Below are 18,364 nucleotides of genomic sequence, written 5' to 3'. Positions count from 1 at the left end.
ATGCTACATGTACATTTGGCATTTGAAAAAACTACAGCTGTGCTATGCTACCGAATGCAAAATGTATCTGTATCATAAAAGTGTAGTGCAATATTCCCTTTTCTTGCCACACACATACTCTCTCTCACTAGGGACAAATGTTTTGGCTACTTGTCCAGAGAGGTTTGAGCTTTAGAAGTGGATCTGCAGCAAAAGTAGACCTTTATTGCCATCTACAGGTCAAAGGTCAGACTGGCATTCAGTAAAATGTAAACATGGGCGATCCACAGAAAATGGAAATGTGTGTGTTTCTGTTTGAGAAGTTAAACCAGTTAATTCCCTTATAACTGAGTGTCCTGCATCATGTATTATTTTATTGGTTGTAAATTAAATACGGTTTATTTTACAGTACATGTATTTTACACTGAATCATTGATATCTGGTTGAATGTTGGTTGTGGGTGTAACGGTGTAACTGGCGCCTCTGGGCTGAGGGGCTCTGGCGCCTTTGGGCTGAGGGGCTCTGGCGGCCCCTGGCTGACTGGCGGCCCCTGGCTGACTGGCGGCCCCTGGCAGACTGGCGGCACTGGCGTCCCCTGGCAGACTGGCGGCACTGGCGGCCCCTGGCAGACTGGCGGCCCCTGGCAGACTGGCGGCCCCTGGCAGACTGGCGGCACTGGCGGCCCCTGGCAGACTGGCGGCACTGGCGGCCCCTGGCAGACTGGCGGCACTGGCGGCCCCTTGCAGACTGGCGGCACTGGCGGCGCTGGGCAGACGGGTGGCTCAGGCGGCGCTGGGCAGACGGGTGGCTCCGGCAACGCTGGAGAGGAGGAAGGCTCTGGCAGCGCTGGAGAGGCGGGAGACTCCGACAGCGCTGGAGAGGAGGAAGGCTCCGGCAGCGCTGGACAGGCGGGAGCCCCTGTAAGGATGAGCCGGAGAGACAGCCTGGTGCAGGGGGCTGCCACCGGAGGGCTGGTGCGTGGAGGTGGTGACAGATAGACCAGACCGTGCAGGCGCACTGGAGCTCTTGAGCACCGAGCCTTCCCAACCTTACCCGGTTGAATGGTCCCGGTCGCCCTGCCAGTGCGGCGAGGTGGAATAGCCCGCACTGGGCTATGCAGGCGAACCGGGGACACCGTGCGCAAGGCTGGTGCCATGTAAGCCGGCCCAAGGAGACGCACTGGAGACCAGACGTGTAGAGCCGGCTTCATGGCACTTGGCTCGATGCCCACTCTAGCCTGGCCGATACGCGGAGCTGGAATGTACCGCACCGGGCTATGCACCCGCACTGGGGACACCGTGCGCTTCACAGCATAACACGGTGCCTGCCCGGTCTCTCCAGCCCCCCGGTAAGCACAGGAAGTTGGCGCAGGTCTCCTACCTGGCTTTGCCACACTTCCTGTGTGCCCCCCCCTAAGAAATGTTTGGGGCTGACTCTCAGGCTTCCATCCACGCCGCCGTGCTGCCTCCTCATACCAGCGCCTCTCCGACTTCGCCGCCTCCAGCTCTTCTTTGGGGCGGCGATATTCTCCAGGCTGTGCCCAGGGTCCTTTACCTTCCAATTCTTCCTCCCATGTCCATTCCTCTTTTCGCTGCTGTAGCTGTTGCCCGTTACCATGCCGCTTGGTCCTGTTGTGGTGGGTGATTCTGTAACGGTTCTCTTGCGGTGAAGGAGAGGCGGACCAAAACGCAGCATGGTGATGATTCATGTTTGTTTAATAAAGGAAAACTATACATGAATAAACTACAAAACAATGAAATGTGAAAACCTAAACAGTCCTATCTGGTGCAAACACAGAGACAGGAACAATCACCCACAAACACACAGTGAAACCCAGGCTACCTAAATATGGTTCCCAATCAGAGACAATGACTAACACCTGCCTCTGATTGAGAACCATATCAGGCCAGACATAGAAATAGACAAACAAGACATCCAACATAGAATGCCCACTCAGATCACACCCTGACCAACCAAAACATAGAAACATACAAAGCAAACTATGGTCAGGGTGTGACAGTGGGACATATCTGAAGTACTATGTGTGTGTGCTCAATGAATCACACTGTGTGTGTGTGGGTGGGGTGCATGTTCTATACATTATTCAGGACAACATTACTTTGTTTAGCCTACACCGTGACTATGACTGCATAATAAACTAAACTAAATATACTATGTATTTTCTAATCAAATGTGTTAACAGGGCAACAATAAAGAAGACAAAGGCCATCAATTCAATGCAAATATTACTGTATTAAAGGAAATTGTTGTATTAAGCTTGCTTTGAAAACCGTTTGAATGGCTTGGATAGGCCTATGGAGATGGTGGAAAACATCCTGATTAGAAGGGGACGTTTGCAAGGCTTCTCCTGTTGAGAGGTGGAGGGAAGACCCTCTGGGAGTCCAAATGTGGCAGGATGTGCCACTATGTTGGGCGACAGAAGAGAGAGAGTTGACATGCACTTTCATTTAGAAATGATGGTATATTGTATTCTTAGTTTCAACTCATTATTACTTTCACAAATAAATGAGAACCAGAATCTTGAGATTTGGAAACTATAAATAATTGTACATAAGAGATTACTATCGATAATATATAATGTACTGTATATAGGGTTTAATATTTTTGCAATAGCAGCTTTGTACACCAATATCTCAAACAGTAAATGTCCTGCTGTATGGACTTACACATGATATCTTCAGTCTGGTCTTTGGATTCAGAATGGCAGGATTTCTTATTGGAATCCTTCTTGTTTCCCATCATGAATGGCTAAAACAAAAACATGTCAAAACAACTGTCACAGCAGAACAATCTCACGGTAATAACGATCACATCTTACACACCAGCACAACAAGATTTATAAATGGTTTTGGAATTAATGGATGGTTTTACATTTTCTCTAAATAACATTGTTTACTCACATTGACACAATTGTTAACTTAAATAAGTGTGATGTACCTTTAAGTTGAATTTCAGTCTGGCAAGCCTTTGTAGGAAAGACAGCTTCCCTCTGGTAGCCTTCACATCTTCAGCCATGAGAAGAGCTTCTGGCCTGGTGGCTTCAAAAGATGTTCTTGAGGCTGCTCTTGATGCCTCGTTACAACTGTGGAGAAGCTCCTTGCTCAATGACTTCACAAGAATCCTATTGAAAGTGGAGTCCTGAGTCGACACGGCCAGTTGGAGTATTTTCTCTGAGCCAAACTCCTTCAACAGATGTTTGTAGACGGTGCTGTATACTTTGTGACTCTTCAGGTTCTTGGGATAAGCTTGGGTCTCAGAGCAGCCTGACCATGCACAGAAGGAAGCTATAACTTTTGGAATCAGGTCTTGTGACGTGCGTGTGACGTCAGTTGGGTACAGATCAGTTTGGGTTTGTATTTTTGACAGAAGTCTCACCACTAACATGCTGATGAGGCCGGTGAAGTCATCATCACCGACTAAGTTGCCAGTGGATGGGGTTGAAAGCGAGGCAACATCCGGGCTGGTTGAATTCTGATCACAAACAATGCTCTGAGGTACATCGAAACAACTGATGGTATCCCTTTCCTCAGCATCTATGTTGGCCTCAAAGCCTCGTGCAGCATTGGAGGTCCCACTTGTTGTCATGCTGATGGCGGAGAAAGATGGCAGAGGGTAGGACTTACCACTCAGTAGACTGCCTATATCAGTTACAGTTCCGGTTGGAGATGACCCTCTGCTTTGTGCATCAGAAACCACAGAGTCCATGACCTGGCTTACCATTACTTTGGTAAACAGGCTGACTGTGTCACTAAATGCTGATGTAGAAAAAGAACATGAAATCCTATCTTCAGATACGCTAGCCGGCACACTAACTCCCTGAGCCAAACTCATTGAAGCTGTAGAGGGCACAAGGCTAGGAAGCAAGAGGCGCTTCACAGACTCCTCTGCAAAAAGCTGAACCAGCTTGTAAGCTGTGTGCTTCCCCACCGTCTTGTCATTCCTCTTCAGCTCAGTAAGGACTGTATCGGATGCACTCTTTCCAGCCGCCACTGTCAGAACCAGAGGGGTCAAGTTGCTCTCAGAAATGATGCGGTTGACTTGGTGAGTAAGATCACGTGAGAGAGCACCAATCCTACCCTGAGATATGAGCTCCTCCAGTCTTGCTATTGCAGCTGTTAGATCAGGGTGGAATGCAACCTCCCCTGCTTCCTCTGGATGTACCTCCTTTATGATGGTATCCACTATTGCAGACATGCTTTCCCTGGCATCACACACCAATGTTTTTGGCTTAGTAGATTTGCCCATGTCGATGACTGAGCATCTCACAATGGGCTGAGTAATACTCTCTGGTAAATCAGAAGAGATGGGAGTGCCAGGGAGTGAAAATTCCCACTCTGACTTCTTTGATCTGGCAGATGAGGATGACAACGAGGAGGAAGAACGCTGTGGCGCTTCATAGATCAGTTCCTCACCACATTCACTGCTTACCCTTTCAACATCCTTCAGCATCATTCCAACCACATTCTCTATTTGTGAAAGCTCAGTCACCGTTTGGTCAGATTTTGACAGCTCTTTCTGAATTGAAACCAGAATATGGCTGAGGGTCTTTTTGGCTTGAGCCGTTGTTGCTTTGACTTGATTTTGCCATGTAAAATAATTCCTCATCTTTGTCTTCACATTGTGGTAAATAGTCTTTGCAGTTGTCCAGATCTTCTTCTCAGATACTTCCAAACCAGACTGTGAGCCTTTGGGTGTGGCCTCAGTGTACTCTGAGGTTTTCTCATCACTCTGTTGAAGCATAGAGTCTGCCTGCCATAGAGTAGTAGAAGACTCTGTGGGTGGGAAAAGGCTCTTCATGTCATTTGTAATTGATCCAACGATTTCAAAAGCAGTTATATCTGTATGCCTTAAGGAAATTGTTGATTTTGCTGGCAACATCTGAGAATCTGTCTGGCTGGAACTGACTTTGCTGGGAAAGCTACTGACTGATTTGATCAGTATTTTTCGCACTTCGTTGGTAGCGTTCATCTGGAACTCCTCACTGGAGAGTTTCTCAATGACTGAGGCTGGAGTATCTCTTAATCCTTCCAACCATGAAGAACCAGACACAGGCATGTCTTCTAGATAAGACATGACACTGTCCAAAAAGCCACAGACTTCAAGGGAGTTGTAAGAGGAACCCTCTGCAACAGATGATGTGCATTCCAAATCTGCCACCTCTGACCTATACATGGTCACAATCTGGGACAAGACCTCTTTGGTGCAGGGCACCATGTTGGAATCACAGAGAGACAGTAATGGTTGAGAGTTCTCACTTTGGCATTTACGGAGAGAACCAAGTCCTGTTGAGTTGACCACTTGCAGTATTGCCTCACTCTTACTGGTTTCAGGTTGCTCTGGTGTTTTCTCTCCTACAGAGTCAGTTGAATCACATCCATCAGATAAAGAAGATGAACTACGTTCTGATATAGGGGATTCACTCCTACATGGGGAAGGCAAGCTCAGGATTGAAACAGGCAGATCACTGGAGTCAGTATGCTCCAGAAGCACAGCACTGGAGTCAGCTTTTTCCATAAGTTCTTCCCCTTGGACTGGAGCTCCACCCATTCTGAGGAACAATGTCTCCAGCTTTGCCTGAAGTCTCTCGCAGAGTCTACGAGCTGCATGGAAGGGTTTCCGCTTTGTCGTACAGTGTCCCACTTGGGTATCTCTCTGGGTGCTTGTTGGCTGATCTAATTCAGCATACTGCACAATGTCCTTGACATCTTCAACAAAGTTATCAATTATTTGTGATGCCTCAGATTCTACTTTGGTCTGTATGAGCTCAGTGGCCGCAGAATCAAGGATCCTGTCAGATGGGCTAGATGCATTCATCAAGCTTGGAGTGGTACTAAACGAATGAGAAGGTTGAACCATACCAGAGATATCGCTCATTAACCTTCTCACAAGAATTTCACTCACAGCCTTTGAGGCTTTGGTCTTGAACTTCACACTAAACAGAGTGCCAAGATTTTGCATCATTGCTTTGCAAGATGTACATATTATGTTCAGCTCCTCTGGAACAGGAGAGTCTTCAACATCCAGGTGCTCCACTACAAGGTCACTGCCAGATGCCAACATTTTAACTTTCACAGCCACTTCTCGAAAAACCTTAGCCAATTCCGGATCTTCTTTTTCCAATTCACCCACCATCTCTGCGATAACAGTCATCACTTCTTCTGTTGCAGGTGGAATGCATGACTCTAATACAGAGGTAGAGCTCTGGTCCTCTGGGGTGGTGTGATCATCAAAACATTTCTGGACCATGTTGACCATTTGTTCAGCGGCCTGGGTACCAGAAGAAATAGGGGAGGACCGCCCTGAAATGGCTCTGCTGATGGTCGCAGAGAGGGCAGAGTTAAGCTGTTCGACCACCACCTTGATAAGACCAACAGTCAGCTCAGGTGGGCAAGAGGACAGGATATTATGATCAGACAGTTGCTCCTGGACACTTTTGATGATTCTGTCCTCTGTCATTCCCAGGAGGACTTTCACTGAGGTCTGGGAACTTTAAAACGAACAAGCAAAGCATGATAATTCCTGTCTTAACTTGGCAAATCGGTCAAGCGTTGTAATTTTAGTATTCTAAATATCTACATGTCCTTTTGATCGCTTTACATGCTCATTCATTTGAATATGCTCAAAGGCTGATACATTACATTTTGTACTACATCAGATAGAGTAAATTGCATTGGCTAACACTGGGATAGATGATCTCGGTGAAATCCATACATGAAAACCTTGAGGGGAACATACCTCTTAGAAGAGGGTGTTAGGGACCTGAGATGTTGAGCCCCTGTGCCGCCCTTATACATTTTCTTCGCCAGATATCTAACTTCCTGGATGAGCTCCAGTCTTTCCTGATCAAAGGCAGCAAAGGATCTTGTACTGCCACCCCTCTTGGGTGAGTCAGTGTCGTCGTCAGCAAAGTCCTTTACCCCAAGTACGCGGGCCAGGGCTGGCAGCAGGATCTGCAGGGTGGTCTGTGCGATGAAGGTTAAAATTGTCTTGCACAATTTGGCAAGCTGTTCCTTCGTCATCTGTTTTGAACAAACAGAACAAAAACAGTCTTTTCAATGGAACTGTGATGTAAAGTATTCTAGATCGAACAGAATGCATTTGATCAACATTGTTATTCTTGTCTGTGACTGAATTCAAAGTTTGATGAAGTCTGACAGAGAACATGAATAACAGAATATGACTTGATGGCTAATCTCTGAATTCAACAGATCATTGACACATCAAAGGTCAAAGGCAGGTAGGGAAACTTACAGGGTTTTTTAGTCCTTTGTAGATCACTTGCCACTGCCTAGAAAATTTAAAATAAGTGTTTTAGTTAGTGTTTAGTTCCCACTGCACAATATTTCATAAATGTTGAACATTACAGAAAAACTTTTAACATACTCATCAGTAAGATTGCGCAGGAATGAGATGAGGATTGGGTAGGAGTATTCCATCTCATCCTTGTTGCCTGGGCCGAATGCAGCCTTAACAGCTTTCTTCTCCAGGAGCTCAATTACAGATCCTCTATCCAGGTGTTTATTCCTGGAGACTAAAGATGTGATTGCCGTAGAGGAAGTAGAAACAAAATTAAAGAGAAATCAGACGTTTTATCTCTTAATACTCTGATTTCATTGTTTTAGGGTTTTAGAATAGGCCTATTTGAATAAAGATATCTATGTGACCTTTCTTACTGATTACAGTAGACTACAGTTTCATTGAAAATGGATAGCACAACCTGCACATCACAGACAGAATAGAGAAACAATGTAGTACTACAGAGGTAAATCTCTGACCTGCATCGTTGTCAGTGCCCAGCTTCCTTGACTTCTTGCCACTCCTCTTACTTTTTGCCTAGGATAGAACAGAACAGATTCTAGAGCTCAAATGATGGCAGACATGTAACACCAGGGCCCGTATACATAAAGTTCATCAGATAAGGTGTGTGCTCAACCTTGCCCAAATAATTGTATTCATTATGATCTCAAATGCAAAACTGATCCTAGATAAGCACTCCTACTCTGAGACAATTTATGAATAGGCTATGGGCCAGGTCAAAGCAGCTCTTAAAACACGTTTTGAAAACAGCTACTACGTATGTTGTTATCTGAGATATATAGATATCTATGGTATGACTGCTATCAGGTACAGAGTGTAACCCAGTAGGCCTATTATGTGCTCTGTCACTCCAGCCATCTTACCTTCCTTCCCTTCTTGGCCTCCTCTTTGGACGTGGCCAAAGGTTCTTCCTCAACAACTTCCTTTCCTTCCCTCTGAGGATCACCATCCTCCCTCTGTGCTACCTGAAGGACAGACATTCCAATAAGTAATAATATGTCAATGTCAGAGTAGATCTGTGCAGAGGACATCATAAATAGAGCTACAGCCATATCAGCGCTAAGCTGGTGACTTTATAAAGAATGGTACATTTGCTTTACAATATGTTATAGCTTTTTACAAGAAATATCCGCTTATATTGCTTTACCCTTTTTTACTTTCCCCCAATATTGTATGAAGTAATTTAGCTTACCTTTTCTTCATCCATTCAAGCTATTTTATATCTCAAAAAGCATGTCCTTGTCTGTGTTGGTTACATTCAAGTTGAGTTCAGGTCGAGAGTGAGGACAATATTGCAGGCAGGGACTGTAATTTAGGGCTACATGCTACGTCATGGAACGTTAGACCTTTATGACATCACAAATAGTATTTTTAGGAAGAGCGCGGGAAAGGTTACTTGCCCACTCAGTAGGACTAGCTAATATTGACAGAGATTTCCCCGTCAAACGTTTTCGATTGCCTACCCCTACGCCTTCCATCGAACATGGTCCTGCCTTTGCAATATTGTCTCTCTTGTGGGTTTACTTACGTATGACATGTAGGCTTACTGTGTCGGATCAAGTTGATTGATCTGTCCTAGTCAGCCTTAGGTTGAACCCAAAATCTTCTGGGAAATATTTGTTAATACTATTCATTTCAATATCGTTTTATTCTTTGATTTAGTCCCAATCCAATCTTATTGTTGGCTGCCAATCCCCACCAAATATGTCATTGTAGGACATACTGTAGCGGGAGAAAGTGAGATCTGCAACGCGGACGCGTTCGGTGGCTCCTTCAGTGCAGAGGCAAGCGCGTATGCCAGTGCCACTAAAGCCCGGGCTTGTGAGGCAGTAGTCTACAACGCTGACAGGCAACACCTTGTCATTTTATTAACTCACTAGAATTACCTTGTCTTCTTCATTCATTTCGATTGCACTTCCTTTCGTGGTGAAATTAGTTTTGATTACTATTAACTTTAATCTACAGAGTTTAAGTGTTTATGTTGCCCACGTCATCATGTGATGCTGTGAGCAAACAATTTATGCCCAGCCTTCCTAGATAGGCCTGGGCTGCATAACACTATGAATCTGGGAAAACATAGCACTTAAAAAAAAGTTTTACAGTGCAAAAATAGCGTAGGCCTACTTGTGTACTATTCAAATCCACACTAAAGCCACACCTCTTCACACAGACGTACCCAGATTCTGTTGTTTTAGCTTTAACCTCTGTTAAATTCACTTCCCTGGTTAATCTGTCATCATGTTTCGTGTTCTCCATGGTTAATCTGTCTCTATGTTTAGTGCACTTTAATATAGCCTGTTTACTTATTTGAATGTTTGATTATATTTCTTTTTATCCTGCAGATTTTGTTGTGGATTTAAATTGACTTTGGGTGTCTTGAAAATCACTTAAAATAGCACTGTTGGGGATCACCTGACCCTTGGACGAGATGGCCGCATGAACTAAGAGCTCCGCACAAGTAGTTTCCAATTCCTAATCTTACCTCCACTCCAAGTTCAAACTCATTTAGCTTTAGTAAGAAAAAGTCATGGCGGCGACACTACAGGTGACATTTTTACCCGGACTCGAGTATTAGCGACGGAAAAAGCCTCCAAGAAGAAGCTAGCTTCAGAAAAAACTAGCGCCATTAGCCAGGAGCAAGAGAACCCGCTCCCCCACGAGGCACAACGAATGCCAACCTCGCACTCTGTCGAAGACATCCTTTCTGAGTTGAGATCCCAACGTACAGAACTAAACACTAAATTAGATGCCATTAACTCTCAGCTCAGTGCGATAGGGGGCAAGGTGACAATCCTGGAAAACGCTTTGCCTGACATCAACAACAAGATAACCATAAACGCGGGGCGCCTGGACGAGGCAGAGGGGCGAATCCTATCCATGGAAAACTTATTGACAGATGCCATGGAAACAATAGCATATGCTAAAAAGAAAATCGAGCATCTGGAAGAGAAAACAGAGGACCTGGAAAACAGGGGGCGAAGGAATAATTGTGTTCTATTCAATCTGGGCGAAAAAGAAGAGGGAAACAACCACCGCGCCCAATCACCATACGTTTCCTGAGATTCACCGACAAGGAACGAGTCCTACAGGCGGCGAAAAACAACACCATCACAGTGGGAAACGCCAAACTCGCTTTACACCAGGACCTGTCAGCTGGAATACGCCGAAAGCGCCGAGAATTTGACGAAGTGAAGAAATACTCCATTGACCGAGGCATCTTCAGGGGATTCAAATACCCAAACGAGCTCAGGATTCTTCACCAAGGAGCCTTGCGACACTTCAAAACTCCCGAAGAGGCAAAACGTTTTTTGAAAGACAATCCTGGCCAATGAGAAACAGACCAATGACTAAATGCGATTAATGCCATTACTAAAGGAGGTAAGACGACATATAGCCGATATCCAGAGACCCACCCCCTAAAGGTCATTATAGCCGTCCAATTTATATTTATTTTCCTTTAACTGAGAGGGATGGGCTGTATAGCCTAACCTAGGCCTACTAATGTTTCAGCCTACTTTTATTTCCCTGTTTTTTTGTTGTTGTTGCTATTATTACTTGGGGTTCCCTATGTCCCTCGGGGGAGGTATATGTAGGCTTGGCTATTGATTTTATTTTTCTCCCCTCTTTTACTGTGGTCTGGACGAGGGCAACTATGTTATTTACTCAATGCGGGGTGGAGAGGATGAGGCATTTCTTTGGTGGGGAGAGGGAGACGTTGTGCGTTGCTAACTGTTCCCGGTTTTTGTTTTATTCGGAACACAGAATTGAGACTGAGCGGGGGGGTAATAGATCCAACGGGATGTGTCGAGTTGTTTGGGAACTCGGCTGGGGTGTTCAGAGATTATTATTTTATGTACACCATTTATTTTCCTTTTATGTGAACGCAGCTGTAATTACTATCCATTTTTACCCAGCGATGACTTGCACTAAAGTTCGATTACTGCTCGATGATGATGACTAGTACCTTGAATCTATTGACATGGAACTGCCATGGTCTAGGGCATGCAATAAAACGAAAAAAGATACTATGTGCTGTAAAAAAGGAAAAAGCAAAAGAGACACACTTCTGTGATGCTGAACATGCCAAACTCAGCAGAGCTTGGGTGGGACAGATGTATTTCTCATCTTTCAAATCAAACAGTAGAGGCACAGCCATACTTATCCATAAAAATGTTCCATTCATAATTGACAAAAACATATCTGATCCGGAGGGGAGATTTATTTTGATAACTGGGTCACTATATGGTCAACCAATTACTATATTAAACATATACGCCCCTAACACTGCCTTCATTGTCAAAAATTATAACCCTGTTCAATGAGCATTGTGTCTCCTTAGGCGTGGTGGCCGGAGATTTTAATTGTACCCTTAACCCAACCCTAGACAAATCATCTCAAGTCCCCACCACAAATCCTAGATCTGCAAAGATGTTGAACTCTCTTACTAAAGAGATGGGACTGATAGATATCTGGAGAGAGACTAATAGCTCATCTATGGACTATACATACTACTCTAATGTCCATAACACCTACTCCCGTATAGATTACATTTTTATCCCAAAGAGTTTCATAAATTCAGCCACTTGTACAATCGGACCCATAGCACTTTCAGATCACGCCTTTGTCCACCTCCGCTTTGACCTCTGCAAAAACATCCCGAGGTCAAAGAGCTGGAAATTCAACACCTCCATGCTATCAAACGAAGCGTTCCATACATTGGTAACTACATGGATAGACAACTACACACAAGACAATAAAGATTCTCCTGTTTCTCCGGCCACAATGTGGGACGCTGCTAAAGCCACACTAAGAGGTCATCTAATTGCATATGCTTCCTCTAAGAAAAAAGCAATGGAAGCACACAGGCTAGATCTTGAGAGGGAGCTGGAATGCTGTGAAAAAATACATAAACAATCCCTAGACAGCACCTCCTGGAGTCATCTTAAAGCATCCAAAGCCAAACTGAATTTGGAATACACTCGGGAGATAAAAAAAAAACGTTTTCTTTACTAAACAGAAATACCATGAGTATAGCAATAGGCCCAGTAGATTGCTTGCTTACCAATTAAAAAAGGAGCAGTCAGAGCGTACAATCATGGCTATCCGAACAGCAGAGGACGAGGTCACATATGACCCAAAAAAGATCCATTTAACTTTTCATGATTTTTACTGCAAACTATATACCTCTGAGAGAAAACACACGGAGACAGAACTCCACTCTTTCCTAGCGGGAATCTCGCTACCTAAACTATCAGAGACCGACCAAGAAGATCTCAACTCCCCCTTCACTCCTGAGGAGATCCTGGAGGCAATTACCTCCATGCCACCTAATAAGTCCCCAGGCCCAGATGGATTCCCCAGAGAGTTCTACAAAGCTTTTTGGCCCCAGCTCAGCCCTATCTTCATGCCAATGCTGGAGGATTTTTGCAAAAACGGAGTTCTCTCAGACTCAATGCACACAGCTCGCATTACAGTGTTGCTAAAAAAAGACAAGGACCCCCTATCCTGCTCGTCCTTCCGGCCCATAAGCTTGTTGGATTTCGACTATAAAATAATTACCAAATTGCTCGCCAAAAGACTTAATACTCTTCTTCCCAAAATAATAAAAGCGGGCCAAACTGGATTTATTAGAGACAGATACTCTTCTGATAACATTCGCCGTCTTTTTGATATTATTGATCAAGTAAACGCACAGAAGACCCCTGTCCTACTGGCTTCACTGGATGCTGAGAAGGCGTTTGACAGGATGGAGTGGAGCTTTCTGTTTTCAGTCTTAGAAAAGTTCAATATGGGCCCAAATTTTATTAAATGGATCAAATCACTATACTCTCATCCAAATGCCATGGTGACTACTAATGGACTGAACTCTGACAGATTCCCTCTGGAACGGGGCACAAGACAAGGGTGCTCGCTGTCCCCGCTGCTCTACTTGTTGGGGGCGGAGCCTCTGGCAGAGCTGATAAGGAGCAATCCAAGTATTATGGGTGTTTCTGCAGCACAAGATTTCGCTTTACGCGGATGATGTCTTGCTCTACATATCCAACCCTGAGAAATCCCTCCCTCTCATTTTAGACACAATTGCTCAGTATGGAAAGTTTTCAGGTTATAAAATCAATTTTAACAAATCCACTGCCTGCCCTCTCAATATTACACTCACCAGCTCTATGAAGACACTTTGTCCTTTCCAATGGAAAACACAGGGGTTTCAATACCTCGGGATCTTCATAACACCAGATCTGAATAGCCTTTTTAAGGAAAATTATCTTCCACTCCTGGACCGAATCAAGAACGATCTCCAAACCTTGATCTCCCTCCCAATTAGCTTAGTAGGAAGAATTAATGTAATCCGTATGAACGTCCTCCCTAGACTGAACTACTTATTTCAGATGCTCCCATGCTATCTCCCAGTTTCCTTTTTCAAAACAACTAACCAAAGCATCACCAAATTTATATGGGGCAATAAAAAACCTAGGATCAAGTTTTCCACTCTATCGAAACCTGAATCTAAGGGTGGTCTTGCCCTTCCCTCCCTTCAATTGTACTACTGGTCTGCCCAAATCCGCAACATGCTAACATGGATCACAAACAGACAAGAGTCAACGTGGATTCAGATAGAAGCCCAATCCTGTGGTTCATTGCCCTTAAGCTCAATTATATTCATTAATAACTTTAGTGAAGTGGGCAACATAGCCAAAACCTTTGTGATTTACAGCACCCTACTAGCGTGGAGGGACTGTAAGAAATACCTGGGCATTTCCTCCCAAATATGTTCTCACTCGCCTATAGTGGGCAACCCAGACTTGCCAAAAGCCCTGAGGGAGGCCAACTTTAATCTTTGGCATACTCTAGGAATCAGGACCTTTTCAGACCTATTTCATCAGAAAACCACTACACTGAAATCCTTTCAAGAGCTCTGCAGTGAATTTGATGTGCCAAGATCCCATTTTTTCAAATATCTTCAAATTAGACATGTAATTTCCTCATTTACCTCCAAGAGGAGGTTTAGAACTCAGTTGAATGAAGTTGAAACCCTTCTTGTCACAGCACAATCCATTAATAAAGGCAAAATATCTTACATCTATAGACTCCTTTCTGAGAAAGGAAGCTCCTCCTTTACTCCTTTGAAAATAATCTGGGAAAAGGACCTTGGTCTGACTATCAGTGATGAGTTATGGGCGGAGGTTTGCGACAGGGTATACTGCTCCTCTACCAGTGTAAAAATGAAAGAATCTAATTACAAATTTTTGTACAAATTTTATTATACTCCTTTGAGACTCCATAGAATGAAAACAGATATGTCTCCTAACTGTAAAAGATGTACCTCTGAAAGTGGAACCTATATGCATGTATTTTGGAGCTGTAGGGAGATTGCCAGATTCTGATTCTTCACAGAAAATACTAGAGGTACAGTTTGATATGACCCCGTGTATCTATCTTCTTAATGCCCAGCAGGACTTTGTTCTTGATCCTGACAGAGAAAATTTGCTTATGACTATTACATACTTTGCTAAGAAATGTATTCTTCTATTGTGGGCCTCACATTTAAAATGTGGATTGACCAGATTGTTGACTTTCTTCCTCTTGAAAAGCTCACTTATGACCTCCACAAGAGACAGCCCAAGTTTGATAGACTCTGGTCTTCACTATTCAACTATATTTCAAACTGGACAGAGTGAACGGGGTGACTAGGGAAATGCGCAGATACATGTTGTGTAAGGTACTGTAAAACCTAAAAACGAATTATTGGCCCGTCGTCTCAGCGAATGCTTGAAATAGCTGATAAGAACCTTGATAGTGCTGCTGCAAGTGTTAAATGTTTTTTTTGTGTGTTTTTATTTTAATTTCGTTTTTGAGTACGTGTGCACCAAGGAAAATAAATGCTTTTATTTGACTTTATCATTCATTTTAATTGTATTTTTATTTTTTCATATGTATTATTTTTTGACTTTTTCTTTTTTTAAAGCCTGTGAATGTGGAATGTGTTTTGTTGGTTGATTGAAAAACAAGAAAACTTAATAAAACTTTAAATTGAAAAAAAAAAAAATAGCACTGTTGTTCTAATCGTCAGATCGCAGGTATTCTGATCTTCACTGTCCATGGTGCTGAATCTGGCTGGGTAGATTAGTTTGAATGCTGAAAACTGGTTTGCCTACATTTAAAGGCCCTGTGAAGTCAAAATAATTGTATTTCATATTGTACAACAGCTGATGAAACTAACACTGTAAATGTGTTTTACAAAAATGTGATCGGGGTTGCTTCCTGATAGTTCTGGTTGAAAATACGGAGCATGTTCCTCTGCCCAGGCCTTGCTGACACTTGCCAGATCTTACACTGCCTGGATAGGTATTTTGTGTGTCAGCTAACCACATCATATGTTATAGCAATCTGTCAGTCGATGACACAATGGATGACTTGGCACACAACCATTGGTTGATGCATGCAACACCTGAGCAGGGACACATTCTTTTCACAGCACTTCAATGCAAAGTAATTTTCGTAGAAGGTTTGGAGAGCATTTTCACTAACCCTAACCCTTTTCCTAACCTTAACCTCAGTTTCCTAACCTGCTACGAAAAATTCACTTCGATATTGAAGTGCCATGAAAAGAGAGTTTCTCACATCTATACAGCACCTTCTAATCAGCAGGTTTGCATGGGCGAGAGTTTTGGCTTTCCATGGCGACATCACCATGTGTAAATTGGTTTATAGACCAACGACAAAGAGAGTGCCAATAACAGCTAGTTTTAATTTCCCCTCCACACTGACCACTCCCAGACAGTCCTAGCAAAATTATTGCTTGAGAAAGTTTTTTTTGCAAAAAATACATTTTTGACCATTTTCATCGTAATCTATTACAGTAAGGTACTTAATTGTTACCCAGAAATGATTTGATATTGATATAAAAACGTCTGCTTTGGGCCTTAAAAAGATATGTGCACTACATACTCAGAAATCACATATATTGACATTTTAGAATGTATTTTATCAAGAAAGTAAGTTATACATGTCTTTTTTAATCTTACTCTTAGTTGCAAATAATTAATTTGGCTGTGGTTCATTTGATTTTCAGCACAACCCTGTTTGATAACGTATAGTATTATAGTGACTTCTTGTGGTAAAATGTCAAACTCACAACTAAACTCATTAAAATTGAGGTTTTCTTTACCCTGTCTTATCAAACAGTGCAACATTTGACTGATGAAATAGTATTCTTCTACAATTCTTACACTTCTAGATGCAAAATACAAGTCACTATTCCAATACTGTTTGATTCTGCCATTTTTGAAATACATTTAACATTTCAGTTAAAAACCCTTTGGATAATATCAACATTAATTACTTAACATCTTAACACATACACACCATGTAAATATCAATAAACAGAGGAACACATGCTACAAATAGTTAGTGACTACCTACCAGTCAATTAAATTAGATTATTCAGAAAAATAACATTGTTATAAGAGACAAATTGCCTTTAGACAACATAAATGACTGCATCTGGACACAGGTCAAAACTACTCTGCCGAGCTCAAGTTACCAGCTATGTATGGTTTCAACACTTACATTTATTGAGTTATTGAAAAGTATCCTACAAACATTGTTCGAATGTGAAAGTGATCAGGTTTTCTGAAACAGGTGTGTTTGTATTGAAGAACCCTGAGATTGTGGACAGTAGGACTTGTGTGAACAGGTGTGAACAGACTGAAGATAATGTTTTCCTTTCTCTGTCTTTCGAAACTCAGGAACAGTTTGAATGTTTTTTTATTGTAATTTAAACAATGGTATGGATGATTAAGCTGGATCTTTCTCTCTGAATCAGGAGTGCACTTTCATTCTCCCAATTTTTCCAAAAGCCCAATCTGAGCAACCTTTGCTATAAACCCTGTCTTTCCCATTGTTGTTTCAAAAGTGGAAAATGATCAATTCGATAATCACACATAATGGGCATTTCACAGCCAAGACTTTTGATCCTTCCCATCAAGGCCATGTTGGCCAGTTTAACCTTCACCCGGTCCCTCTCTTCCGGAGTCCTCTTGGAGGTGCACTCCACAGTAGAGTCGGTCTCAAAGGAGATGGCTGGGACGTGAGTGAGCAGGTGGCCCCCAGCCTTCTCCTGGGCCATGGGCGTGGGAGTCTGCAGGACCAGCCCGTGCGTCGCTTGTTGATGTCGAAGGTAAAAGCTAAGAGGATACACACAAACATTGACCATATAATGTAATGTTGTTACATGTAACTAACTAGCTTGACTTGCCACCGTGTGAAACATGTATGCTACCATATGTTACTAAAAAGAGCTGACAATATTATAAAATGTAATCCAGGAGTTTATGTTTGAATTCTGGTTCTCTCACAACACAAGTCACTCAGAAAAGCATCTGTAGGCATGTAAGCATGCTACATGTACATTTGGCATTTGAAAAAACTACAGCTGTGCTATGCTACCGAATGCAAAATGTATCTGTATCATAAAAGTGTAGTGCAATATTCCCTTTTCTTGCCACACACACATACTCTCTCTCACTAGGGACAAATGTTTTGGCTACTTGTCCAGAGAGGTTTGAGCTTTAGAAGTGGATCTGCAGCAAAAGTAGACCTTTATTGCCATCTACAGGTCAAAGGTCAGACTGGCATTCAGTAAAATGTAAACATGGGCGATCCACAGAAAATGGAAATGTGTGTGTTTCTGTTTGAGAAGTTAAACCAGTTAATTCCCTTATAACTGAGTGTCCTGCATCATGTATTATTTTATTGGTTGTAAATTAAATACGGTTTATTTTACAGTACATGTATTTTACACTGAATCATTGATATCTGGTCGAATGTTGGTTGTGGGACATATCTGAAGTACTATGTGTGTGTGTTCAATGAATCACACTGTGTGTGTGTGTGTGTGGGTGGGGGGGGTGGGAGGGTGCATGTTCTATACATTATTCAGGACAACATTACTTTGTTAAGCCTACACCGTGACTATGACTGCATAATAAACTAAACTAAATATACTATGTATTTTCTAATCAAATGTGTTAACAGGGCAACAATAAAG

At 42.9% G+C, this 18,364-nt stretch overlaps 1 protein-coding gene across 1 annotated transcript; it reads right to left on the bottom strand.

Moving 5' to 3' along the window:
* Positions 1-2,251: 2,251 nt before the first annotated feature.
* On the bottom strand, positions 2,252-17,443 carry LOC139385749 (serine-rich adhesin for platelets-like). Its single transcript, XM_071131016.1, has 8 exons — positions 17,324-17,443; positions 8,181-8,282; positions 7,776-7,833; positions 7,365-7,531; positions 6,736-7,019; positions 2,938-6,487; positions 2,667-2,748; positions 2,252-2,403 (listed from the first exon to the last, which is right to left on the bottom strand). Exons 1-8 carry the CDS (start codon positions 17,441-17,443, stop codon positions 2,252-2,254), a joined length of 4,515 nt encoding a protein of 1,504 aa, XP_070987117.1.
* Between the last annotated feature and the right edge of the window lie 921 nt (positions 17,444-18,364).

Source organism: Oncorhynchus clarkii, chromosome 27 (genome assembly GCF_045791955.1).
Source record: "Oncorhynchus clarkii lewisi isolate Uvic-CL-2024 chromosome 27, UVic_Ocla_1.0, whole genome shotgun sequence".
Taxonomy (NCBI): domain Eukaryota; kingdom Metazoa; phylum Chordata; class Actinopteri; order Salmoniformes; family Salmonidae; genus Oncorhynchus; species Oncorhynchus clarkii.
Note: the sequence above shows the minus strand (reverse complement) of the source record. Positions and strands in the feature narration are given on the sequence as shown.

Bases quoted from the DNA above. Each gene is read 5' to 3' on its own strand.
- LOC139385749 (XM_071131016.1), bottom strand. From the start codon at position 17,443: ATGGCCCAGGAGAAGGCTGGGGGCCACCTGCTCACTCACGTCCCAGCC. The intron at 7,020-7,364 runs GTAATGTTCAAC...TGTTCAAAACAG, and splicing joins AGTATGTTAAAAGTTTTTCT to ATGACGAAGGAACAGCTTGC. The intron at 2,749-2,937 runs GTACATCACACT...TTTTTGTTTTAG, and splicing joins GACTGAAATTCAACTTAAAG to CCATTCATGATGGGAAACAA.